We start from the raw sequence: 24,283 nt of genomic DNA, 5'->3' as shown, positions 1-24,283 counted from the left end.
TGTTCACATTTTTTGTTTTGAAAGCGTTTCCATTCATGTTTGCCTTGAAGTCACATTACCTCAGTCGAGATGCACTTGAGTGTCTGGCTCAATTAATCGCCTTCGCCCAAGCTTTTAAGGTCTTTAGAAAGGAATGCGGCTCACTCATCAGGAGTGTTTGTTTTGTATTTATAGCTAAATATGGTGTTGTGGCATTTGAAATTGTACCTGTGCTTCATTTACAGTCTGGTCACCCAGCATTCAAGGCTCCAATGACCTGGTTTCATTAAGTGTAGTGCCCTTTAAAGCAGATAATTAAATGTAGGCACTCTGCAGTAGACGTTATAAAACTGTGATGCCACAAGGTCCTTTTGGTAGGTCAGTAAGCTGTATTTCTGCCATTGTACAGCTGTTGGGCAACCACCATTTTCTACACAGAACAATTTAATCCCTCCTGTTAACCCACGCTTTGCTTTCTCCCAAAAATGTCAGCGACTAATCCATTGGCTGGCATTGTTGATATAGTTGAGATCTTAAGGCTTATCCCTATTAACTCTGCTCGATAAGCCACAGGATCAGGTGACACATTTTGTCTCCTAATGGGTGAAGTAAACTTGGAATGATGTGAATGAAAAATGGATTGTTTGGTTAAATCCATTGTTTCCAAACATTTTATCCCATATTTTTAAAACCACTTGTAGATGTAGTTGGTAACACAATCAAGCTTGTTTTTAAGTCGGGATAACCCCATTTACTGAATTATAGGTTTTATAAATTGTCTGTTGTCTTAAACTGTTTGATTTAAAGAGGAGCAAACTTGCACCAGAGTATTTTCTTCCAGCATACACTTTCAGTGAAGTTCTTTACGCTGCTTCTGAAATATTGTGAAAATCAGACCTTACATTTTGCATTTTCCAACTTCAATTCGTCTTTTTGACAATTCCTTTCAATTTAGCTTTAATCAATGTTAAACTATAGATTTTAAAAAAAATTACAAATTCCTAGTTTGTTATGTTGTTTATTTCATTGTGCGTTAGAGATGATAATTTACCCTGCACATATAAGGATTGTAAATATGAAGCCACTTATCAAAATGTAAGCAAATCATGCAGGCTAAATCATGCTGTTTGTGTTGAGGGTCAATAAAATGTGGTGTTCAGTAGTTTCACTTTTTCATCACAATATGTCTATGTGGTGTACCATTATGGGGCCTTTGTCTGTAAAATATATTTGTATATATTGTTCATCCCAAATACATATGACATTGCATTATTTGGTACTGTATTATTTAGTTAGTTGGAAGAAATATTTTTTTCTAAATACCATAGTAAGTGTCCTTTCTTATGCTTTATTTATCTGAGTCAATGCTGTACCATGATTCACCGACAGAAACACAAGTAATGCAGTCAGACTTACTGAGTCACATTCATGACTGCCTTTGTAAAACAGATGGTCTGCACTCAAGCAAATATTTTCTTTATATTTACTCTCAGAACAGCAAGATGATGTATCTGTAAGAATGGCCTAGGAAGTGGACTTCGGTAATGACCAGTTCAAGGAAGAGTCTTGTGGTCAGACAAGCTAAGAGTGATTGTCTTGTCCAGTGATGGATTCCAACAGCCAGTCACCAGTTCACAGTTTATGCGCCAGAGAATCAGCACTAAATCCCTCCAGACACTGCCTGAAACCAGGAGCCCATTGCTTTGGCTTACTTGTGTAAACAATGACAAATGTGTGTGTATGCGTCTCACCCTCTGTCATTCCCTTTTAGTTTACATCAGCTCATAGAGAACATAACTCTTGACTCAAGGTTGAGCGAGGGAACGTGATCTGAATGTGTGTGTCTGTGAGTGAGTGTACAGTGTGTGTGGTAAAATCATTAACCAACTAACACAACTGAAGACTGAAAAATCCCCCATTCATGCTGTAGATTTACCTGAGCTTTTAGTGTTACACAGGATGCCAGTAAATGTTGAGACACGATCAAGTGTCACCAAATTTTGTTGGAATTATTTTCTTTTCAAGTTGTTAAATGCAACATCTGGACACTAATATGCTTTTTCTACAGGAAATGTTCTAATGCATCATTACACCAAGTCATGGCATCCCTTCCTGTTGACACCCTCCAAATGCGACATGTGGAGACTATTAAAATGTGGAAAGGGGATGCAGGAGAGAAAGTATGGGGGGTTGGTCCGCAAGGAGAAGGCTAAAATGAAATTGTTTCCCACGTTTCCCAGCACACGTGTGCTCTTGGGTTGACAGAGCATGGAGAAAAAAATTCCATTGTAACGGCAGGGCGGAAAAGAGCGCATTTATGCCAATCAAAAAACAGAAATGAGTTCCAGATAACTTCTCCAAGTGCCCTGGACAGGCGTACACGTACTCTCTCACACGCGTCTCTCTTCCCACTATCACACTTCTAAATCTAGTGCCCTAGATGCTGGCTTACCTGACCATAAGCCATCTGTACCAATTTAGCCATTTGCGTTAAGTGGTGGAGAAAAAGGTTTGGGTTAGCCTGAGCCCCTAATCCTTGGCCAGCACAGACCATGGGTGGTCACACATACACACTCGTACTGACACACATACTGCAGCTGCAGTGCTGGAGGGGGGATGGGGGGTGAGAGGCTGGCGTTGGGGTTGAAACAAGCCTGGTGGACCACTTGGGTTTGTTGTGCAAGAGCCACATGCCAGTGGCTTGCTTAACATCTCTGACTGACTTGTTCACACAGAAGAGCATGTGCACACAGCCACACACAATGCAAGGGCTGTTGCTGAAAAACAAAGTCATATTTGTTACAAGGCCTGGTACGTGTTTCTCTGCAAACCAACAAGTATTAAGCACTAAATGCTGGGACTGAATATGTAGTCAGAAATCTACTCTTCATACACATTCATTCATCACGTCACCTTTGATTTAAAACGTCTCAGGAAACAGCAAACTCAAGCTGTACAGCAACTGTGTTCCTACCCTTGAAACATTATTTAAAATTTTAAAGGAGATGCCAAATATACCAAATACATTGGTTTAAATTTGGGGAAAATATATCTGATGCTTCTGGATGGAGAATATTTCTGTTAAGTGTAATGTAGCTACAAATCTTGAATATTTAATTTACTCCATGCTTCCTATAGAAAAGCTGGGACAATGATGCTGTCAGACTGAGATAGCTTCATCAACTTAAGGCTACTTACGGAATCTCAAACAGAAAACTAGATGTCAGGAGTCCAAATTTTGCAGATTTTATACCACCTTCTCTGCTCTCATTATTCGCTGATAAACATTTGTGAACTTTGACATATTAGTTAATGTTTTCTTAATAAAATACTGGTATTTCTTAAAGTTAGACATCAAAACAATGCACTGAAAGCCTGTTGCAACACTGGTAGAGGGGTTCTTGGTAACCGCTTCAAAGGAATTTACTATTTCAGTTTGTGAAAGCTTATCATACCATCAGACATTGCATCTACTGGAAAGAATTAGCAGAGTAAGCAAGAATATTTTCGATCCGAGGCAGTCATTCTAGAGAAAGATTGCTAGTTAACATGTCATCACTTTTGCTCTCACTCCACCATTTTTCCTTTTTGGAATCGGATTGTGTGGATCAGTCCGAACCACTTCATTGCTCATTTGCAAAGCCAGGGCAGTGTATATGTATGTGTATGTATGCTCACTTTCTTTTCATTGTATGCACAGAATGGACAACTAGTGGACTGTGAGGAAATATTTGCTTTATCTTCCAAAAAAGTGCATTCGATTAGTATCTCAAATTCTACCTTTAAGCAAAATGATTTGTAGGAAAAACCATTTCAGTAAACTGCAAGCTGTAGTAATGACAATAATAACCCTGCAGTGGGTAATCATGCATTCACAGATGCTTATAGGCCGCTCCACACACATGTGGAAGGCAAACACATACCGTACCCCCTGTGCCCCAACACAACCCATTTCCAGTAAATTAGTGGCAGTAAATGAGGCAGCTGACTCTTGTGTGCTCTGCAGCCAACAGCTCCCCGGTGGACACTTGACACGGTCTGGACAACCTGCACTGTGGTGTAGAAGGGGGAGCACAGGCAAACATGGAGAAAATATGCGACCGCAGTGCCATGAAAACACTGGTACTTGCTGGAACCCATTCATTCACATTCTTATTATTCTCTGTGCTCTCTCTCACTCAAATTTATTAATCTGTAATTGTTACTGTGAGAAAAAACGCAACATTGTGTGAAGGTGAGATTTGCACCTTGTGCAAGTGACTTCATGGGTCATTAAAAGGAACCCGTGGTGTGGTGTTTACACAATAAGACGGGTGCACACTGCTGAACTGAAATGTCTTGTTAGTGCAAAGCAGGGATGCCACGCAGACCTCCCATACTGATTCCATTATGCAAGGCCATGCTTTGTCAGTTGTGTTTTAGATGGAAATGAAAATGCAAAATGTTTCTAACATACACTACCGTTCGGAATCACTTAGAAATGTCTGTATTTTTGAAAGAAAATCTTTTTTTTTTCCAATGAAGATGACATTGAATTAATTAGAAATCCAGTCCAGACATTGTTAATGTGGTAAATGACCATTCTAACGGGAAATGGCTGGTTTTTAATGGAATATCTGCATGGGGTACAGAGGAACATTTCCAGCAACCATCCCTCCTGTGTTCTAATGCTACATTGTGTTAGCTAATGGTGCTGAAAGGCTAATTGATGATTAGAAAACCCTTATGTAGTTAAGCTAGCACATGAATAAAAGTGTGAGCTTTCATGGAAAACATGAAGTTGTCTGGGTGACCCCAAACTTTTGAATGCTAGTGTATATAGAGTGTAATAGGCCAAAACAGTAGTGATCTTTCAGTGGATATTGCTTTAACTTGCAGGCCAACAATGACGAATTATATTCAACTGATAAAAATTCAAAAACAAAGCAGGTTGTTAGTGTTCTCTTGGTTGAGTCTCACACCATTCAAAGAGTTTTGTATCCACAGGGGAATGCAGCAATGACACTGTTGTGGCTGAAAAAGCAGAGCTAATCTTACTCGGGCCCAACAGCTGAAACAGCACTGAGTATAAATCTATCTCTGATTTCACCTCACTGTTGTTGTTCTGTTTGTGCTGGTGATTTAGTGACAGAGAAGTGGGTGGGAGTCTTTGGTTTCTCCCCTGTCTTTTTTGGATCATTAATGAGCAATAAATTGTAGTTATTCACCTTCAGAGGGAATTTTACCCGTGTTGTGTCTGAAACATGACCCATGAAGTGATTGTGCTGTTTTAGCCCACATAATATGCACATGCATAAATACATGATGTATACAAACACTTTTTTTTTTTTTTTTAAAAACACGCCTCATCAGATTTAGCTCTAGTGATGTTGTGTGGTGGTGTGTGGATATTAGATAAACTATGTGTGTGCAGACAGCTCATCCGCCCGCTTAAGAATGTGAGAGGAACAGATTTGGATCAAGACAACACATTTATCTAGTGTTAATCAGCAAATGCGCAAAACAACCTCGTGAGAGCAGCCGTTGTGTTCATTTTCACCAGACCGTGACATACCTGTGGTGGTTCAAAATGAAATATAAGATGTCCTTCAACTTTAACAAGCAAAGAGCCTGTATCCGTTTTTACTTTTTACCAGTTTATTATATTTCTGTTTGATTGTGTACCTAAAAGTGAAAACTAATGAAAGTCATGCCCTCATCTTGAATAGTTTCCTGCTTATCGGCCACTGCAAATGAGTCAAACAAGAAATTTCCAAAATGAGCCTGATTTTTGCATGAATTAGATTTGTAAAGTTTAGTGTGAAGTCAGTGTGGGCAAATTTCAGGAAATAACAAAAATTCACAGCAAAACATGTTACCTGAATGTCAAAATCATACCTTTTGCAAGGTGTGTAGATAAGATTTTACTGCTGTGAAATAATATTATTGATAATAAAGTAACAGAGTACTGTCTGTACTATGTAAAGTACTATCTAAGGAACTATAAAGATGTTATCTCCTTGAGGTTAACTCATGTTAGCTTGAGACGATTTGTCACTGAGTATGTGTTACCATTGTATACCAATGTGTGAAACAGGTAGCTCTAAAACTTGCCAATTAACCTGTTATGCGTCATTTGTTCATTTTGTCCAAAACCAAAGTTGAAAAGTGACACGATGTACTGTTACAGGCCCAATTACTAATTCTGTCACGCCCCTCTGGTTCCAACGAGCCGGCTCATCAGTGCAATGATGAGCGGCTATGCTCCCTGCACAGCCGGCGTGAGTTTCTAATCAGTGCAGCATATAAGCCCAACTCCCCTCACGACTCACTGCCGGTTCATTGCTCCATGCTCCATCATACAAGCCCACAACGCACTCCGCTAAACCCTGCACACCGCTCCCCGTCTTCTGCATGCCGCTTCCTGGACTCAATCTCCCCTTGGACTATTTACCTGTTTCCCTGCCCTCGCCACATCTCTCCACCTGCTCCATCTGTTTTGCCCGCTTCCGCCGTTTCACACCCTGGACTTTCTGTGGGTCTTCCTACTCCCGTAATTTAGTTTTGTTTTATGTTTAGTTTAACTCGGCCTTCGGGTCCGCTCTTAGTTTAGTTTGTTTAGTTACCTTACTCCTCCCCGTTATTTTCCCTCCGGCTTTTGTTATTCAGTGTTTCCTGTTCTTATTTTGCATTAAATCATTATTAATATCACCCACTCATCTGTGCCTGCTGCTTGGGTTCACACACCATTCCGTGACAAATTCAGAATATTGTTATTGTGCTGAGTTGCCAGATAGCCAGTGGAGCATATTTAAGCACATAACACGAATTCAATTAAAGAAACAAAATATGAACATTTATTTATCAAACTTTAGAGGTGCTGACAAGCAGATTTTGTTACCTTTCCACAAAGCCAGTCCAGCTTTTCCCCTTGTTTTAAGTCTCTGTGCAAAGCTAAGCTAACTGGCTGCTTGTAGTTGCTCTATATATACAGACCTGAGATTCATATCAGTCAGTTAAGGGAGACAGCAAGCCAAAAATGTCAAACTATCACTTTAAGATGATATAGTTTTGACTGTGCTGAGTCTCCTGTATGGAAAATGCTGAGGGCTAAACAGACTTTAACCTTTTTAACTCTGCTCAGATGCTGATGTCTGCTTGTTGCCACTCTCTTCCTATTTTACCTCACTATGTCATGCCCTTCCAGCTAACATGAACACATGATGTTGCGGTAACCAGGAGGAATTCTGTTTTTTAAAAATGTATATGACAAAGACATGTACACATTCTACATCTAAAAAACGTTTTGACCTAATATAAATATCAAGAGAAAAGGTTTATATTTACAGTTTTTGCACACAGAAGGAAATGTGGACAAAGCGAGTTTATTATTAGAATTGCCCTTCTGGCTTGCTGTGATCTTCCAGGGGATTGTGGATTAAACCAGGTCAGGGTGTGGAGATCAGCCAAGGACCCTGAGGTCAAAAGTCAGAGGCAAGGAAGACCTTTGCATTCCATCCGACTGCTGCCCTCCACACGCACACTAGCTTTACCACTGAAATGACACACAATGGCTTTATTTTGACTAGAAACACTGTGCTGGTGCAGTTGTATTTTCTAAGACCTGCAACAAATCCAAAGAAGGAAATATTAAGTGCACAGAATGCAGAGAATCCACTATGGCTACAAAACATGTTGTGATTTTATCAGTAATGCCTTTCCAGACTACCTACGTAAGAATTGAATCAACATTGACTCATTGGAGACTTTGCTATGTGCTTTGACTTTTAATGATGTGATATTTGTTCAGAAGTCTCGTGTGGGTTCGTTATCTTATGGACATTTATTAAACCATGCGCACATCACAAAACTATGCATATAGAGTTTTAGCAACAGCATTGTGAGTGTCTGTAAGTGTCTGATATTCACTTCTGTGACTGTCATATCGGTGTAACTATATACTCCATTTACTTCTCTAAAACAATATTCTAAGAAGGGCAAAATGGAAGTATGAGTGACCCTTGTAAATTGCTGTGGTAACACTTATCAACCAACTAAAATAGACACATTTAGATGTGATGCAAACCAACTTACACAACCAATATATGTACATTATTCTTTGTTGCAGTGTGTATACGATTGACATATCAGAAGACATCCATGTCACAACATCACAACACTGACAAGACACTGTCCCTTCATGTGTCTCATCAATGATTTTCTTTTTGTACTCCTCATTACACACATATATTTGGAAATGTTTGCCCTAGAGAGTTAGAACAGGGGATACTGTAGGATTATAAATCACTGCATAGCATCAATTATCACGAAAATGCGTCACAACAAAGCAGTTTCAACAAGAATCTTTTGTTTCTTTTCTTTTTCCCAGAACACCTCTGCTATTCCTGAGAAAGAAAAAGCTGGTAAGTCCTTCCTGCTGTTCTTCTTTTTTTCTTCTTTTTTTTTTAAAATTGTGCGTTCAGCTTATTTACACTTTATACCTTGTAACAATCTAGCATTGCATTAGTGTTTTCTTTTTTTTCTTCATTTTTTGTCACATGAGAGTTAAAAGAAACTGCCTGCTGTTGCTCTGGTCTGGGCCCTGGTTGGTGTTATGTGAGGACAGTGTTGACTGCGGCAATTTCTGATTGATAACCTTGTCCAGTGCGCACATCATGGGGCCATGGGTGACTGCGAAGGAGGGAGTGGTTGAGTGGAGGAGGACAGGCTCTGGCTCTATGACACACTGGATGCGAGCGTAGATAAGATCCTAGACTCATCTGCTAAAACATCAAGCCTGTCGCCTTTAAAAGATAAGAGCCAGACTGAATGTCGGGTCTAGCACCCAAAACTTTTGAACCCTTCCCTCATTTACCACTTGCCCTCATGTCTTACTCACCTTTCGTAGCATCTAAAACCGTTTTCCAACACAGAAAGCAACTCAGAATGAACATCTATGTGTCTAAAATATGCGAGTCAGTGTAAACACAAACGCTATCAGAGATTCATTTGTCTAGCCTGGACTTGTCTAAGATTTGTTTACTATCAGTCATATTTACATTCTCTCGATGAATGGGCTTCTTTGCATTAATGTTTTATGTCATTACTATGTAATACTTGCTGTCATCTTCTTTGTAAACCTTATTGTGAATCGATCTAAAGAACAAACTCAATCTGTGGTGACTGCTCCCTCCATTCTGGCTCTGGTCTCTCTGCCAGCAGTCTGCTGATAATGCACAGGGTCATCAGGAAGCTGGATGGACAGACCTTCTTTCAGACAGACTGCAGGGGAGCAGTGTTCATTAAACACCCCCCTGTGTCGTCAGCCCGCTGGTAAACAATACCAGAGAGGTGGTTCGATGTGGGGACGAGGCTTTCATATTGCCCCCTGCTGTCTCCAAGCCTGATTGGAGACCTTACTCACTCTTGCTCTGTCTCTCCCTCTAATTACCGCCGCTGTTTGAAAACCTCTCATGGGAAATGTGCAGAAGCTGTCAGCATGTTTGCTCCTATATGTGTGTCGTGTGCATGCATGAGTGCAACCTTCTGGCAAAAGAGCAGCGCCAAGTGTTGCTCTTTCACATGGAGGCCAAAGCTTGAAAAAATGCACAGTGGCAGCTTCAAAGGGGTCAAACGTTCTTGGTCATTTTTCTTCATTTTAATCAGTCTGACTGCCTGAAAGCAAGTTATGTAACCTCCATCTCTGCGTCTCTGTGATGGAACCCAGGACTCTGGACGGGGGGGATGGGGCTACGACGGGAGTTGGCTGAGTTTTTAGGGGAGCACAAAGCCCAGTGTTCATTGTGACACTTCAAAGCCCTGTCTGTATCTCCACCATTTAAGCCCCTGGGAATGACACATTTGTGACAGTGTTACATCACACACCATTCCCTAAAGGCTCCCGCTGCACTGCCATGAAAGCCTGTTCATTCATGGTTAATTTTACTATCTCCAAAAACGGAAGGCCACTAGTGATCAACAAGGAGTTTCTACAGCCCACTGTAGAAACTCCCTGTAATAACATGGTTAATAACCTCCCTGCAGTGCTGGTTGTACCGTAGTGAGCAGTCAGTGTCACAGTTTTCCTGTGCACAAAGATGATATGTATGTTGCTGTAGAGTTACAGATGCTGTGATGCCAGATACAACCCGAACTTTACCTTGCCTGCAGAGCACCAATGCTAGACGACGCATGACGGATAAAGACAGTCATGCATTAAGTTCACGTAATTGACCTTAATACCGGTTGCTTTTGGTTTAGGACAGTTTGCGTGCGATGCAATGAGAGATGGGATGTGTATGTCATGTCGTTGAAATCACAGAAACACTGATTTGGATGTATAGAAAGCACATAATATATCTATTTTCATGTTGTATAGTTATTTGTTACCACTACTTTCATCCATTAGACAATAAATAATTAAGGGACACAACGTTCTTTAAGCATATTGTTATTTTTTGTCATTATTATTCTCAATTCTTATTCTGCGCGTTAAGCACCGAGTTTCCAGATGCCTCTTCTGTAAGCTTGTCAAATGAACTTTAAACATTTTTTCACATAATTGTTTTGACAAATGTAAAAAAAAGATGTTCGAAATATTGCATGCAACAAATATTCCTCTGTAACTTCTTATGTCTGCTATGAAGAGTCATTACTGTTTAATTTGAGTTTACAGATGGACACTGGAAACATCAGTCAACATAGGTTTAAGAAGAGATGTGAATTTAAGTTTGGCAAATTGTGATGTAACTTACTTTTTGTAACCTGATGCAAACCGGTGTATTAATCTGCACAGGAAAGGCCATATTTAGGTGGATTTACAATATGTGTTTAACAAAAAAGACAAGCCTCCAAATCAGTCAGTGCTTATCTTCACGGGCAGCTTGTTTGGTTCTTTGACCTCACATCCTCTTCTACAGGAAGTTGACAGGTTTACCTCGTGTGAGTAGAAACACAACAGAGGAAAGATTAAGAGACAAAGGAGCAAAGGAAGACAGAGGTTCATATTCTTTTCAAATGCTCTTCTCTGTGATGGATAAACCACATTCTTTGTATTTGGCATTCAAGCAGTCTTATACAGTAGCGGTGCAGCTACTGAGTTCACATTTTCACTTTTTAACAAAAATCCTCCTTTCCTCTTTCTCACTATTCTTGGCCCAAACAGTGGGGCTTTGTTGTGTCTCTATCACTCCTTATTTGAGCAGGTGATGTTGACTGGTAGTTGTTCAGATTGAGTGAGCTTTGGTACCTCAATGTCATTGAATTAAGGGCAGCCACTGTGAAAACTGTCTGTCACAACTGAACGAATGTAGAGATACTTCTCTTACAATAACATTGTAGCATGTTGGAGCTACCTTTATTACTAATTTCTGATTTGGAAATATTGTTAACATCAACCCCCAAGTCTTAATTTCAACTGGGAATTTAAATGAAATCCCTGCTGTGTTATAAATTGATGTTTTTCCAACATCAATTGCCTAGCGTTTGTCCATTCATATGTCTAACATGTCATAGCCCTTTAATGAATTTAGATTTACTACCTCTCTAAATCTGCAAGTAACTAAAGGCTAAAAGCTGTTTAAAGATGTCATTTTTTGTTGCATCAAAAGAAAGAAGCACTACAATATTTAGTCACAGCCTTAGCTACAACCTAATGAGTTATGATCAACATAATATGAAATGTTAAATAGCATTACATCACAAACTATTCCATCAAATGCTGAAACTCAAAACTAAGATGCTGACATGATTCAAAGTTTATCTTTCTTAAACTGGCTCAAGGAGATCAGCTCTTCTTTTCTCTATCAAAGAGTCACCAGTCAGTTAGCACTTGCTTATATAATATTCCTAGTACATAGTAATGTGTCATAACAGACAGTCTTTGGCTGAATGCGAACAGCTGCTGCCGAGAGCACAGTAGAGAACAGGTAAACGGGTCATTTTAATAGTCAGCAACAGTTGGCTAAAAATGTGAAGTCTCTTTCCTTAAAATAAGCATCAGGAAATGTAAATAATTTGGTTAGAGGGTTGTTGGCTTCTAAATTAGATACAACCAAAATGGAACCTGCTATCAGAATCCATCCCCAGATTCTCATCAAACAAATGTCATTGTTTAAGGTTATTTAGGGCAAAAGTAACAGCTTGTTCATTGAATTTCAATGTTGTAAACTTGGAAATCTTTGCCCCGCTACCTTAAGTGCCACATTACAGGAACACTTTGTTTTGTTTTAGTACGCGTAAGCTCAGTGACTGACAGTGCTTGTTTGTCTGTCTACGTGATATTAGGCTGTTCTTAATTATCTTGTCATGACATTACGCTGGTTTTATGCAAACTACATTAAATGACTGGTATCAGCCCATCAGCTGTTCAACTCAACAATGTAGACAACGGAGTGTTTAACACTCTGTGTCGCTCTTTCTCTTTGTAGCACTTTCACTCTCTCTCTCTCCAGTATTAGAGCTGTCAACAGTACACTTTAGAGATTCCTGGTTCCAAGAATGTCGTCTTTTTTTTCCTTGATTGTAGTTGAGGTTAGAGGCACCATGCTGAGCCTTGCTGATCTAAATATAGACCAGTGGGAATATAGAACACAATGATGGGCATCCGACCAACAGCAGGGTTAAAGCCTGACCTTTTACCTGGACTTCTAGCCTCACTTGCCTTAGCTGTAGGTGGAGGAAAGTCAAACTGAGGAAACTGGGGGTGGTTTAGCACCCTCAGTGGGATTCTTTATGGGAGGAGCTGCCTGACATTCTGGAGCTGGTGGTTCCTGTGAATAACTTGTCTCATCATTTCTGTCTCTTTCCTTTTTGCTTCTGTTTCCCTTTTATCCTTTGTTTGCCTCTTAGTCATCAATCTGTCCTTCTTAGAAAGAATAGTGACTTTCCTACCAGTAACATCAATAATGTTACTGGCATTTAAACTGATTGCAAATGCAGCTGTGTGGACTTTTTTTTGACAAATATAATCTAACCTGAGCACTGACCTCTGGGGATCCCAGAATTAATCACTAAATTATTACACAATTAGAAAACTCCCCTTTGATTGTGCAGCCATTGACCAACGCCCATGTTTTAATAGAGAAAACACCAATGTGTAGACCAGAGTAAGTTGTTCCTAAATTAACTTTTAGAATTTTGTGCTTTAGTTGCTTAAAGAAATTGTTTGTAGATCTGTATGCTTTAAATTTAGTGTATAGATAATTTAGTGGTAGTGAAAATACAAGTAAGTTCATTTCCCACAATGTTGAACCATTCCTTGTATAAAGAACTTGTTCTGAATATGTGATGTATCTGCCAGACTAAACAGCCAGGGTAAAGAAGTAAAAAAGTCCTTTCAGCACCGATGATATCCAAGAATCTCTATTCCTCTATAGATTTTGTGACTGAGTGTTTTAGTTCCAACAGGGCGCAGTTCCTCCCCTCAAACCTAACACATTTCCACACCACTTTTGATTTAATTCAGAGAATGTCACTGTCACATCAGTTAGCATTAACACTGAATGACTTGCTTTTCTCTTTTGTAACTTGTGCTACATTTGTGCAGCTGCATGGCCTTCGAGGACATTGCTCTCATTTGAGAAGGTGCTTTGACAGATGTAATGAAGCTCCTTTCCCCTGCAGCCAAGTCAATAATAGCTCCTGACTGATGTTTGTTTTTCTGTTGCTTGTCTCAGCTCTTTGACTGAGGTTGCCACATCCTTTTTTTTTTTTTTGCCACCACTTCATACCCAGTACAGGAGTCAGTGTGTTTGTGCAAGGTCACATTCCTGGCCTCCCCTGTCCGTCTGCGCCAGCCTCAGCACCTCCCTCCTCCAGCCTCCACATTTGACACTCTTCCTGGCTTCCTGTGTGGAGACTGGTACTGTAACATACTGGAGTTCAGCCAATTTATAGTTCACACTCTACCTCTGAGGTGAATATATCTACAGATGCAATCTCAATGGTTCCCCTTGAAGGTAAACAATTCTATTTTCTTGATATCGTACGGGGATATATCTGATGGTCTGGATTTTGAAAACAAGTGGAAACATTTGATGTTTTTCACTTTGTTTTGTTGTGGTGTGCTTTTTACATAGGTTTCCTGTTGAATCATCATGCATAATGTTCCTCCTGTTACAAAAATGCAGTTTCTAAGACTGTAAAAACCTATCACTGGTTTACTTAAGTCAAAGCTCAGTGACCTAGGCATCCATCTCCTTAGCTGTGGTACTCTGAACAGGAAACCGCGGAACGAAGGGGAATTTACAACAGGAACTCAGCTCGCTGAACTCCCTGAGTTACAACAACAAATGTCTCCCCTGTCCTAAAGAAAGAACCCTGAAGAGGCATTGTGTCATGATTTTTAGTTTAGCTTTTCAACAGCTTACTATGTGATTCATTGTCCACTGTGCTTGAAATTATGTACTGCTTTTTTGTTGTAGTTGTTAGAAAATAGACGTCATGCTTTTTGTTTGCATTTAAAACCTCCTATGTTAGTGTGACTGTAATTTATTTATAGTAGCAGTTATAAATAGAATTCATCTGACTTCTTTCATAAAGCTTTCTCCTCCTCTTCATCTATCTGCATATAATTGTTTTCCGAGCCCCCTTCACTGTGGTAAACAACAACAACAACAACATACCACATTGAAAATTTCAAATTCTGTTCAAGATTAGGATCATGCAGTAAGGTTTCTTTGGTGTAAATGTTCCACCAAAACAATTCCCCATCACCATTTTGAATGAAAACTGAAGGCCCATTCTTCGCTTTGCTACACTCCGTAAGATTGTGATTGGTTTAAAGAAATAGAAACAAGATAAAGCATTTTGTTCCTTTCGCAGAATCATAATGAAGTCTCATGTTCTGTCTGTGTAAGACTAAAATATAGTCTAAAAAATGTATGAAATATTTCCTCCCGTAAGATATGTTTTTAGTCTGTTTTGTCCGTTTGTTTAAGAATATGACATACATTTTCTTGAATTGGATATTAGATGTTCATGCCAAACCTCAAATTGTATTCACTGATAATTTCCTTTGATGTCCAATTCAGTTCCATTCAATTAATTCTTTTAAGAATGCAAAATTGAAACATACATAATCTCAAAACACTTTACATGATAAAGTGAAGACCTTACAGTTTTGTATTTTAGAGAGAAGTCTAACAAATCTAAGGATTCCCTTTTTGCAAGCCCATTGGCAACAGTTGGAAAGTAAATCTCCCTTCAACAGGAAGAATCCTCCGGCAGGACCAGGCTCAGGGTGGATGGCCGTCTGCCTCGACTGGTTGGGCCAAGGACGGAAGGGAGGGAGAAACTGATAGCAGATAGGTTAGCGAAAGTTTTTAATTTTTATTAAAGGCCATTCTGACCTCCACAGATTTATTTTCTGCTTCGCTACGTAAAGAACACAGTATTTCCTTGCAATGGCACCAAATGTTGTCCCTCTATTTAAAATGTCAGGTTCCTTTACTTTGCCAGAAATACACTGTGCCTCAACAGTTTCTCCAAAAAATTACAAGAACTGTTTGGAGGTAATTAAGTATGCAATTTTTAAATTCTCTCCGACTCCTTGGTTTAGAATTTTAAGGTTTATATAACCTTGAATGTACTCTTTATCTGAAAGGATCCAGCAAGAACCTTCATCTTTAACCGGAGGATTGTAAATCTCAAAGTGATGATGTGTGTGAAATGCCCATGCTGTCCCCAGGCTAATGAATCAGTCCTGGCTCAGCAGGCTCTGTCACTCCCTGGCTGGTTTATTCCTTGTGTCTGGTTGTCAGGGAGAGAGGTCATCTAGAACATGGAGGAGACTGAGATACTAGTTTGTGGAATGAGCTATACATGGGACATTTTGTGTTTTGCTATCTCACTATATCAGGTAGTTTTTTTTAAAATCTTGCTGGATGCATCGTTTTTATACCTTGAAATAAGTTTGACACGTGAGATGCCGAGGTATCAGATAGTGACGCTAGAGGTGTAGAAAGTAGGACAGACGGTGTGAGGGAGTTTATGTTTAATAAACCTCAAGCAGATGGTCACATCAAAGGGACTTGCACACAATTACAGTCACATTCGGGCACACCCATACATACATGCTTCAACTAACCGACACATTTTTGGCCTTGCTCTAAAGAACTGAGTAGTGCATTGTTTTTTCGCAGACATTTTGACGGTAGACCCTGACATATTGTTTATACACAGTGTTTGAAGTCCTCCCAGAAGCCCTTCCCTCTCATCCCCCTACTGTCTTGATTTCTGGGTCAGTATGTTGGCAGGTAACCTTCTCCTGCTGCTGTTCTGAGGAGTCTGGTGTAGATACACACTCCTGGCACACCGTACACTTGTTTGACAGAGGAGGCATTTGGCAAGACTTTCCTTCCTGAGGTATGAGAACTCCATTGTTTTCCCTGTCCAGCCCTCGTCTTCCCCCCTTCAGGATATTTCCCTCATATCCAGGTTACAGTCTGCGTATTGCCCCCTTATCACAGGTATATGGGAGACAGAGAGGGAAAGTACACTGATATGTTGTTGTGATATGAATGCTGACCCAGATGGTTGGCATTTGAGTGTCTGAGTAAGTACACACTTGCATGAAAACAATAATTTGATTCAGATGTCATGTGAGTTGAACAGGTGTCCGATAGAGGAAGGAGAACGCTGATACTTATATAGGATGTTTGTTTTTTCTGTATCACATACTAATTCTCATTTACAATGCTGTTAAAGAGGTCAGTCCACAGTTGCAGAGGCCCAGACTGAAAGGTCGTGAAAAAGTAAAGACGTGGGACTCTGGCATTATCAGTCTCAGTAAACCTTGAAAGACCGTAAAGTCAATTGGCCGTGAGGAGCACAATGCAATCAGCAGAGTGCATTAAGCCGATGCTGGGTACATTACCTTCACTTGCTGTGGCAATCAGCATGATTGGCTGTTTTGTGTCTGAGCTCAATGTGGAACGTAAAGAAATGCAGACTGAACAGCATATTCTGCTCCTGACTGCGCATTACAAACACTGCCACATGCTCATGTAATGAGTAACTTAATCTACACACAAATATAGGAACTTGATGAGTCAAAAGCACCCATGAGCATTTACAATATTTTACGTTGATTAAATTTTGAGAAATGTATTTCAAACTAACCCCAATGCAGGTAGTAGTAATTACTTGGGCTAGTTGTGTGCCACAGAATAAATTATAAATACAAATTAACCTGTTATTGCCATACAAAGTTAATCTGGCAAATGCTTCAGCTGTCAATTGTCTGTTTATTCATCCAGCAGACATTAATATAAATTTGTAGTCATCTTAATAGCAATAGATGTAAGCTTTAAGAACATTGACCATTTAACAACACAAATTGTATAACAGGTCCATGTATTCTTGGGTCTCAAACTATATTAGGTTAATTAAAAATAATACTATTTATGCATTTTATTGCGAAGGGCATTTGTGTTTTCATTGTTTTCAAGGGTAGTTATGTCTTTTTAAAAACACCACACTTTAAAACATCTACACTGTTGCTCTGAAGCCGCTATTTTTTCATCTAGGAGCCAATGACTAAGCTTTCTGAGAGTCCACAGAGTTGTGCTTGCTTAATAGAAGCTAAATCAGCATTATCCGATCAACTCAGCAGCAGTATAAGTAATGGATTCCATTGTGTTGTTTTTGTCCATGTCATTAGCTTAGGTTTTGTTACATAAGCTGTACAGTACATGTGTGTTTCTCAATAACTCTTGGCATTTACTTTAGCGTGTGTGTGTGTGTGTGTGTGGGGGGGGGGGGGGGGGGGTTGTCTGTGTGCGTGTGTGTGTCCGTGCGCGTGTGCACTGCATGTTCTATTCCATCCATGATGTGCTTAAAGTAATGTCAGGGGTTGGACCATTTTACACGGTGGAGTGACTGGGGAAAATGATTATGGACTCTGGGGAAGAAGGGCTTTCTGTGGTGCATTAGAAAGGAGAGCAGGTTGAAACCTGGTATTTTTTTTCAATCTTTAAATCTTGGTGTTCTTTCTCTAAATACTCTTTAAAGATTTTTTCACTATCAACCCATTTCTGGCAATCTTTTAATTGTCCCGTCTGAGTGACTTTAACGATATCCTGCACCCCGTCATCATCTCACTTCCTTGCTTTTGGGTTTGGTTCTGTCATGTGCTTCACTGTCTGAGGACAAGGACAGGTGAAACTTCATAACAAGCAGGCTGCCTTGGCAATGGGTTATACAACTGGCATTGATGCTCTCTGTGTCTAGACGGGGCTGGGCAGGTGTAAAAAGAGTGGATGTGAGGAGGAAAGGAAGGTGACAAGAAAGAGATGGAATAAAAAGAGATGTGAGATAAATTGCTAGTCGTGACTCTAAACCACTCAGATATTCACTGAGAGTGCTGGAGCTTGTGTCAGAAAGCACTTACTCACAGTTACACACACATACACATATATACACACACACTGGCAGAATAGAATATGAGAGCATTGCAGCACTAGCTGGATGTGTCCCAGCAGTTACCGCACTGATGCTTGCTGCAGCAGACGGGAGTGTACAGTCCAGACTCGAACAGAACAGAGTGAGTAAGGGAAGGAGGCAGAAACCAAACAACTACTGAGGATAGAGCAGAGCCAGATAGATGCAGAAACTGGTCAGGTTATCACTGTCATATACTGCGTGAACATAGGACTGAAAATAGAATCAGAGGAAAGAAGTTGAACAAAAAAGAGACACAGAAATCAGCCTCATCAGGAACAGGTGCAGGGGACGAGGTCTGACGTTGTAAGTTTAGGCGGATGCTTATCGGCATGTCTCGCTCTATGAGGCTGCTGCTGCTGCAGAGGTCCTTCAGCGACCACATCAGGTCCTCTACCTCCAAAGCCCTAGACATGCTCAGTAAGCCTGCTCGGGAGAGTCGCCTGGCAGGTGAGTGGCAACAGCAGTGACTGGGATAGCAGGTGTACATGTGTTGGTGCTTGGACAGCATTTGCATGTCTTCTTGTATGTGTTTTGTATGCATTTAAGTGCAGAAATGTATGTTTCTGCTACAGAACATGCACCTGTGATTTAACATGTTAAGTTTCAGATTCCTGAACAAGATGCACAGCAGTATGGCAAAACTGCATTGTCATTGTCCCAGACAGAAGACAAATTTTGGTGCTACGTTTCTGTGAAGTCAGCTGTGTTTTTGACAAGCAGATCAATAGCTCTACACATCACCAGCATTTTACGGATGGGTGGGGATGTTGAACCTCAGAACAGAAAGCAAAGGATAGTTCAGATGTTCCTTGAGCATTTTTTTCTTAATTTCTCTCAGTGTGTGTATTGGGCAGATGTGTGTGTACACAGATGTATCTTTTTGTTAATGCGAGGCTTTTCATTTTTTTCTTTTGCCAGCCTTCTCCACAGTTGCTTGTGACCAGGTTTGGTCCATGTATAACTAATGAGCTGGTTATACACGCGCAGGACTGAGTCCATTAGGATAGACTTCCAACTCTCTAGCAAGCTCACCTCTAAATAATACAGATAGTCCAGCAGCAGCAAAAAGGCTGGATTACCAGAGATGCTCTTGAGGAATGTTGGTTGCAGATGGGTGATATCAACTACAAGTTCAGGCCACTGCAAAGTGTTTTCAACAGATGCATCATCATCATCCTTCAGGGTTCCAATTGATAGGATTTTTTGTTGAGTGATGTTTTAAATCGCAAAACCTTTCGAATCAGTACAGTTGCAGCTGTGTCTCTTTTCAAAGGGGGATTCACGTTTTCCCTAATAAATCCAGAGGTCAGTGCACTGTGGCCTAACCTGTCTATTGAAGTATAGCGCACAAGGTAATAAATATCTACAGACACACACTGCCCAGGATGTTTTGGTCCATTTCCGCATAGCTCACTGTCCTACATAAGAGAGGGAAGCGTTGAAAAGTAGGCCAAAGAATTATGACAGGATCTAATTACACCCTTCTTGATGTGACACTAATTTCTTTTTCTTTTTTTTTCATTTGGATGTTTTCTCCAAGATGCACGCAGAATTCTGAGGCTGCATGTTGAATCGTGTCATTATGACTGCATGTGTGCATGTGACGCATGTGTGTTCATGGCCATAAAGTACAAGAACATATTGTACCGCACTAAAAGATTTGCAGGCATTCTCCGCCAGTTTGCTTGAATTGACATTAAGTTCTAACTCAACCATATAATGCTTAAAATGTGGAAATTGCCCCGTCTTTGAGACATAATCAGGCCGTACCTGAGTCGTCAGCTTTTTATTCTGTACATGAGTATGACTTATATATACATGTACGGTATGTATGATTTACTCTCTGTAAGAGTACAGCATTTAATATGACGTATTATGGCACCATGTCAAAACATTCTACACTTAATCAAACTTCTTTGAGGCTACATGATCTTGTGGTCCATTGGAAAAAAACAACTTACATGCTGTAACTTGATATTTGTTTACTATAACGCACGATGATGACATGCATTTGGTATGTGATCCCTCATGACGCATGTGCATTAACAAATAACACTCACGGCACACTCTCAAGAACTTCATGTCAGTCCTGTGCAGCATCACACATCCTGAAACTCAATAGCCTTGTTGACATTTCCAACGTTGTCAGCCCAGGGATCACATCACATTTTAAGCATGTTTACAGCTGAAAGGGAAAAGCTATACTCAAGAACACCGAATTTATCCACCGACAAAGCTCAGCTGCCACTTCAGTCTTTGTGCAGACTGTCTAGTAGAGACGTCATCAAAAAGATCACTGTTCCATCAAGCTATTGTTCTCAAGACCCCCCTAAAATTAACCTCATTTTTCAATACAGAGCTTCTTCAGGCAATGAAGGCATATAAATGGCACTTTTAAAGGGCCAAAGCTTCAAGCAGGAATCTTTTTTCTAATATTTTGCTTTAGGTCAAAGGTATGACATTCCAACAAGACAGTAAGAGATACTGTACCTTTGAGGATGCAAACAAGCCCTTTCATTGAGCTCATGATTGATAGTTCTGAGAATTTTAGTTTACCATAGAGAAGGATTACCCCTTGCTGCAAACAACAGAGCCTTTGCCATTATATTGTTGCATTTTTTTCATCACATCTAGCTAAATTACAGACTTCACAGCATTGGATAAGGTGACTAAAGGTGACTAAAGGTGACTAAAAGTGACCGATTGATTTTGAGCTTGGAAAGAGTGAGATTCATGCTGCTCTTTATTTACAGGGTTTGGAAAAGTTCAGAGAGGTCGGAGGGCATGTTTCAGACTGAAAAGGAAGAGAGCAGAATCTCCCATTGTTTCCAGCAACAACAAAAAAAACAAAACAAAAAAAAAACTATTCTTTGTTAGATCATGAAGGCCTAAATTGAATTGTAAAGCTTCCTGTCCTACAGATTGAGATCAGTGCTTTGGAGATTTTACTTGTGCAGAATATAGCATTAGTTGATTCAATTTTCATTAAGGAAATTAAATGATTCAATTGTAAGCACTTCTATTTGACATTTAGTAACAACATAAATGCCGTGTAGTACAGTACACCACAAAATATGAAAATATTTGGACTGTTGCACAACAATCATTCAGTTCAACAAACCTTTAACAAGTGGAGCACTTCAGGCAGGTACTTTATAAGCTGAATAGGTTTTTAATGAATGCAGAGGTGTGGAGAATGATAAATGAATTGTGAGAGAAAAGAGCACTCAGGACTGAGTGTACAGAAACTGCTCACTCAATTATGTCAGCACCACCCACTGCATGAATTATTTTTCTCTTTCTTTTCACTTATGCTGACATGTTCAGGTTTTTTTTCTCGGCTAACACGTATATGCTCACCATGTACGAAGACCATTTATGTGGCCTGGATATTGTGTAACAGTCTCTCTGAAGGCCACATTTGCAGAGAAGTTAAATTTTGTGGGGAATCTCATTCATAATGTATTTCTGTGGCAGTACGGTGTGATGTAATCATGGATTTCATCGAGGTGAAGGATATTTTTGCCTTCCATTTAAACCACTTCTGGCTGCTTACCTGAAAATCTACTTAGTTTACTGAGTCTATCATAATGCTCCTGGGATAATTCCATTGCATAACAATTAGAGCTTAGCAAAGAAATCCATTTTCCAAAGTCATGTGAAGGGTTGTAATAGACACATTAGGGAGGCTAATTTCATCTTGGCTCAGAATGCTTCACTAAATATCTAGCCTAGGTACTGTTCTATTATCCAGTGACATGAAGGCCATTTATAAATACGTAGTCATTAAGTTTCAGTAAATATCTCTCTGGCTAAATGTGCTGTTGTAAAATAGGCTAAAGTAGTTGGTTAGCAGCAATGAAATGTTCATTGCATTAAGACGTTACCTTTACTCTGCTATGCTGTTTTGCTGTGGCTTAAGTTTGTGGCTTGTCAAATGCATGAAAATATGCATAAAGCTGGTATATTTATGTAATATTCCAGCAGTAGAGACTGACACACAGTTTTTTTCCCCTTTAGCATTGTCAAAACACTCATAAGTGAAAAGTAGCTGTTGGTACAGTCAAATGTAATGTTCACTTGGATTAAATAGAAATGTGTATCATATTTTTGGCTATACCTTTATGAACCTTGGCACAAGTACAAACCTCAAGCAGTTCCTTTCATACTTTTGAAAAACAGCTTTCTGGTTCAGTCTTGACATGCTGACAGTTCTGAAGGGAGTTTTAGGTTCTTTTGGCTTTTCCTAAGAGGAAATGTTGTCTGGAAGGTGGAGAGATGGTCATTATATGCAGTCCCCCTTGCTTGTTTTATAAATACAGTATCAGTGAAATTAGTTCACAACTGCTTTCTAAAACTATCAAAAGATTTGGCAAACATCCGACATTCTTAGTAATTTAACTGAGGCTAAAATCTAGTGAGTTATTTGCAGTGAAATGCTAAACAAAAATGTGTTTTTAATGATTTTGTGTGACCTGGAAAAAGTCTTTACTTTTTAATTTACCGTAATAAAGACGAGCACAGAGTGAGTATTCTAATATGAAGTCTTAGTGGAACCACAACTAAATGCCAGAATATATGAACCAGATTGGAAGTGCACCTCCAAATCTGCATGACCACACCTCCAGCTGCACCACTCCATCCATCTTGGTGAGCACAAGTGGGTCCAGTTTACACCACAAAATAACACAAGCACGGGCAGACAAATACCTGCCTTGTACCAGATGAATCTGGCAATATGTTCACATGTAACCAGCTGGACCAAAGTGGTTTGGACCAAATGATCCCACAGGAGAAGCTCAGAATAAGATGCTTAAAAGGTGGAAGTTATGCTCTGGTTTAGTCAAGGTTTTTCAACAGATGCTAAAGCAATGTCAAGGCCAAAAAATGCTCTTTTGCCTAAACCCTAAACACACTTGAGTACAATAGTTACAATGAGAAATTAATCTATTTAAGTGCTAATGTTTGAGTGTGAGTGTACATTTGTGTCTTTGTGGCCCTACTTGTGCATGAATGTGTTATTGTTAAGTGGCAACCAGGCTTTTGTATAAGGCTTAAGGGTGGACCAGTAGGAGGTCCATAGACATGTTCCGGTCTGCTCAGGCCCTGCCCACTGTTCAACCACACAGATGTTGTGGGTCTATTGTGGCCCTTCAGGACTCTACAGGAACCCAACAGGGCCATTTCACGCTTGAAGGACGCCCAAAGAGGAAGTCAGAAGGGGCGTACCACTGTGACATCAGCAGAGATCTCTTTGAATAGAAACACAGCAGGCAACCATGTAACAAATTAGCTTCAACAAGATACTTTCACAGAAAGAACTGAAAGTTTGATCACTGATTTAGCTGAAAAATGGGAGAATTATCTGCAAATGAACATGTACATGAAATTTTTATGCTTTTGTTCTAATAGGCTCCAGATATTTTCAAGACAAACGGCATTTTAACTGCTGAAATCTAATATACACGCGTATATATACGGAATGTGGGACTGTGCTCAACTTAAAGCCTCTATGGCTGCTGTGTTTGCGCGATCTTTAAATCGTTATCCTCAGCTCTTTCTCGGTTTGCAGCACATACATTTGTTGTCTTGGCAGCACTCAGCATGTGTTTCAAGCATGGATAGAGCTCGTAAGCTCTCACAGCACATTTATCTAGCTAAAGGACGGACCTTTTCAACCTGCACCTTGATGTCAAAGTCACTTGAGGCCGCTACTCTCATACGATGTTTTCTTCTTTACTATCCGACAACACTTCTGCTTGTGGATATGTATCTGGTGTTCATTCCACTTGCTTAGTCTGAGCGCTTCACATTTGCTTTCTGTACAACAGCTTGTGATGCTTCTTCTACACACCAATTCCCTTATTGGGACCTCACGTTT

At 39.9% G+C, this 24,283-nt stretch overlaps 1 protein-coding gene and 1 long non-coding RNA gene across 2 annotated transcripts in view; one reads left to right on the top strand and one right to left on the bottom strand.

Annotated features, from left to right (window-relative positions):
- Positions 1–24,283, bottom strand: part of LOC127533098 (uncharacterized) — a 78,468-nt gene that overhangs the window by 6,116 nt on the left and 48,069 nt on the right. The gene's annotated exons all lie outside the window — the stretch shown is intronic.
- dlc1 (DLC1 Rho GTPase activating protein) overlaps positions 18,437–24,283 on the top strand; it is a 49,978-nt gene continuing 44,131 nt past the window's right edge. Inside the window, exon 1 of the mRNA XM_022215960.2 lies at positions 18,437–18,849. Within this exon, the coding sequence (XP_022071652.1) occupies positions 18,720–18,849 (130 nt within the window). The 5' untranslated portion in view covers positions 18,437–18,719. The remainder of the gene's footprint in view (positions 18,850–24,283) is intronic.

This window comes from Acanthochromis polyacanthus, chromosome 3 (assembly GCF_021347895.1).
Source record: "Acanthochromis polyacanthus isolate Apoly-LR-REF ecotype Palm Island chromosome 3, KAUST_Apoly_ChrSc, whole genome shotgun sequence".
Taxonomy (NCBI): Eukaryota; Metazoa; Chordata; class Actinopteri; family Pomacentridae; genus Acanthochromis; species Acanthochromis polyacanthus.
Note: the sequence above shows the minus strand (reverse complement) of the source record. Positions and strands in the feature narration are given on the sequence as shown.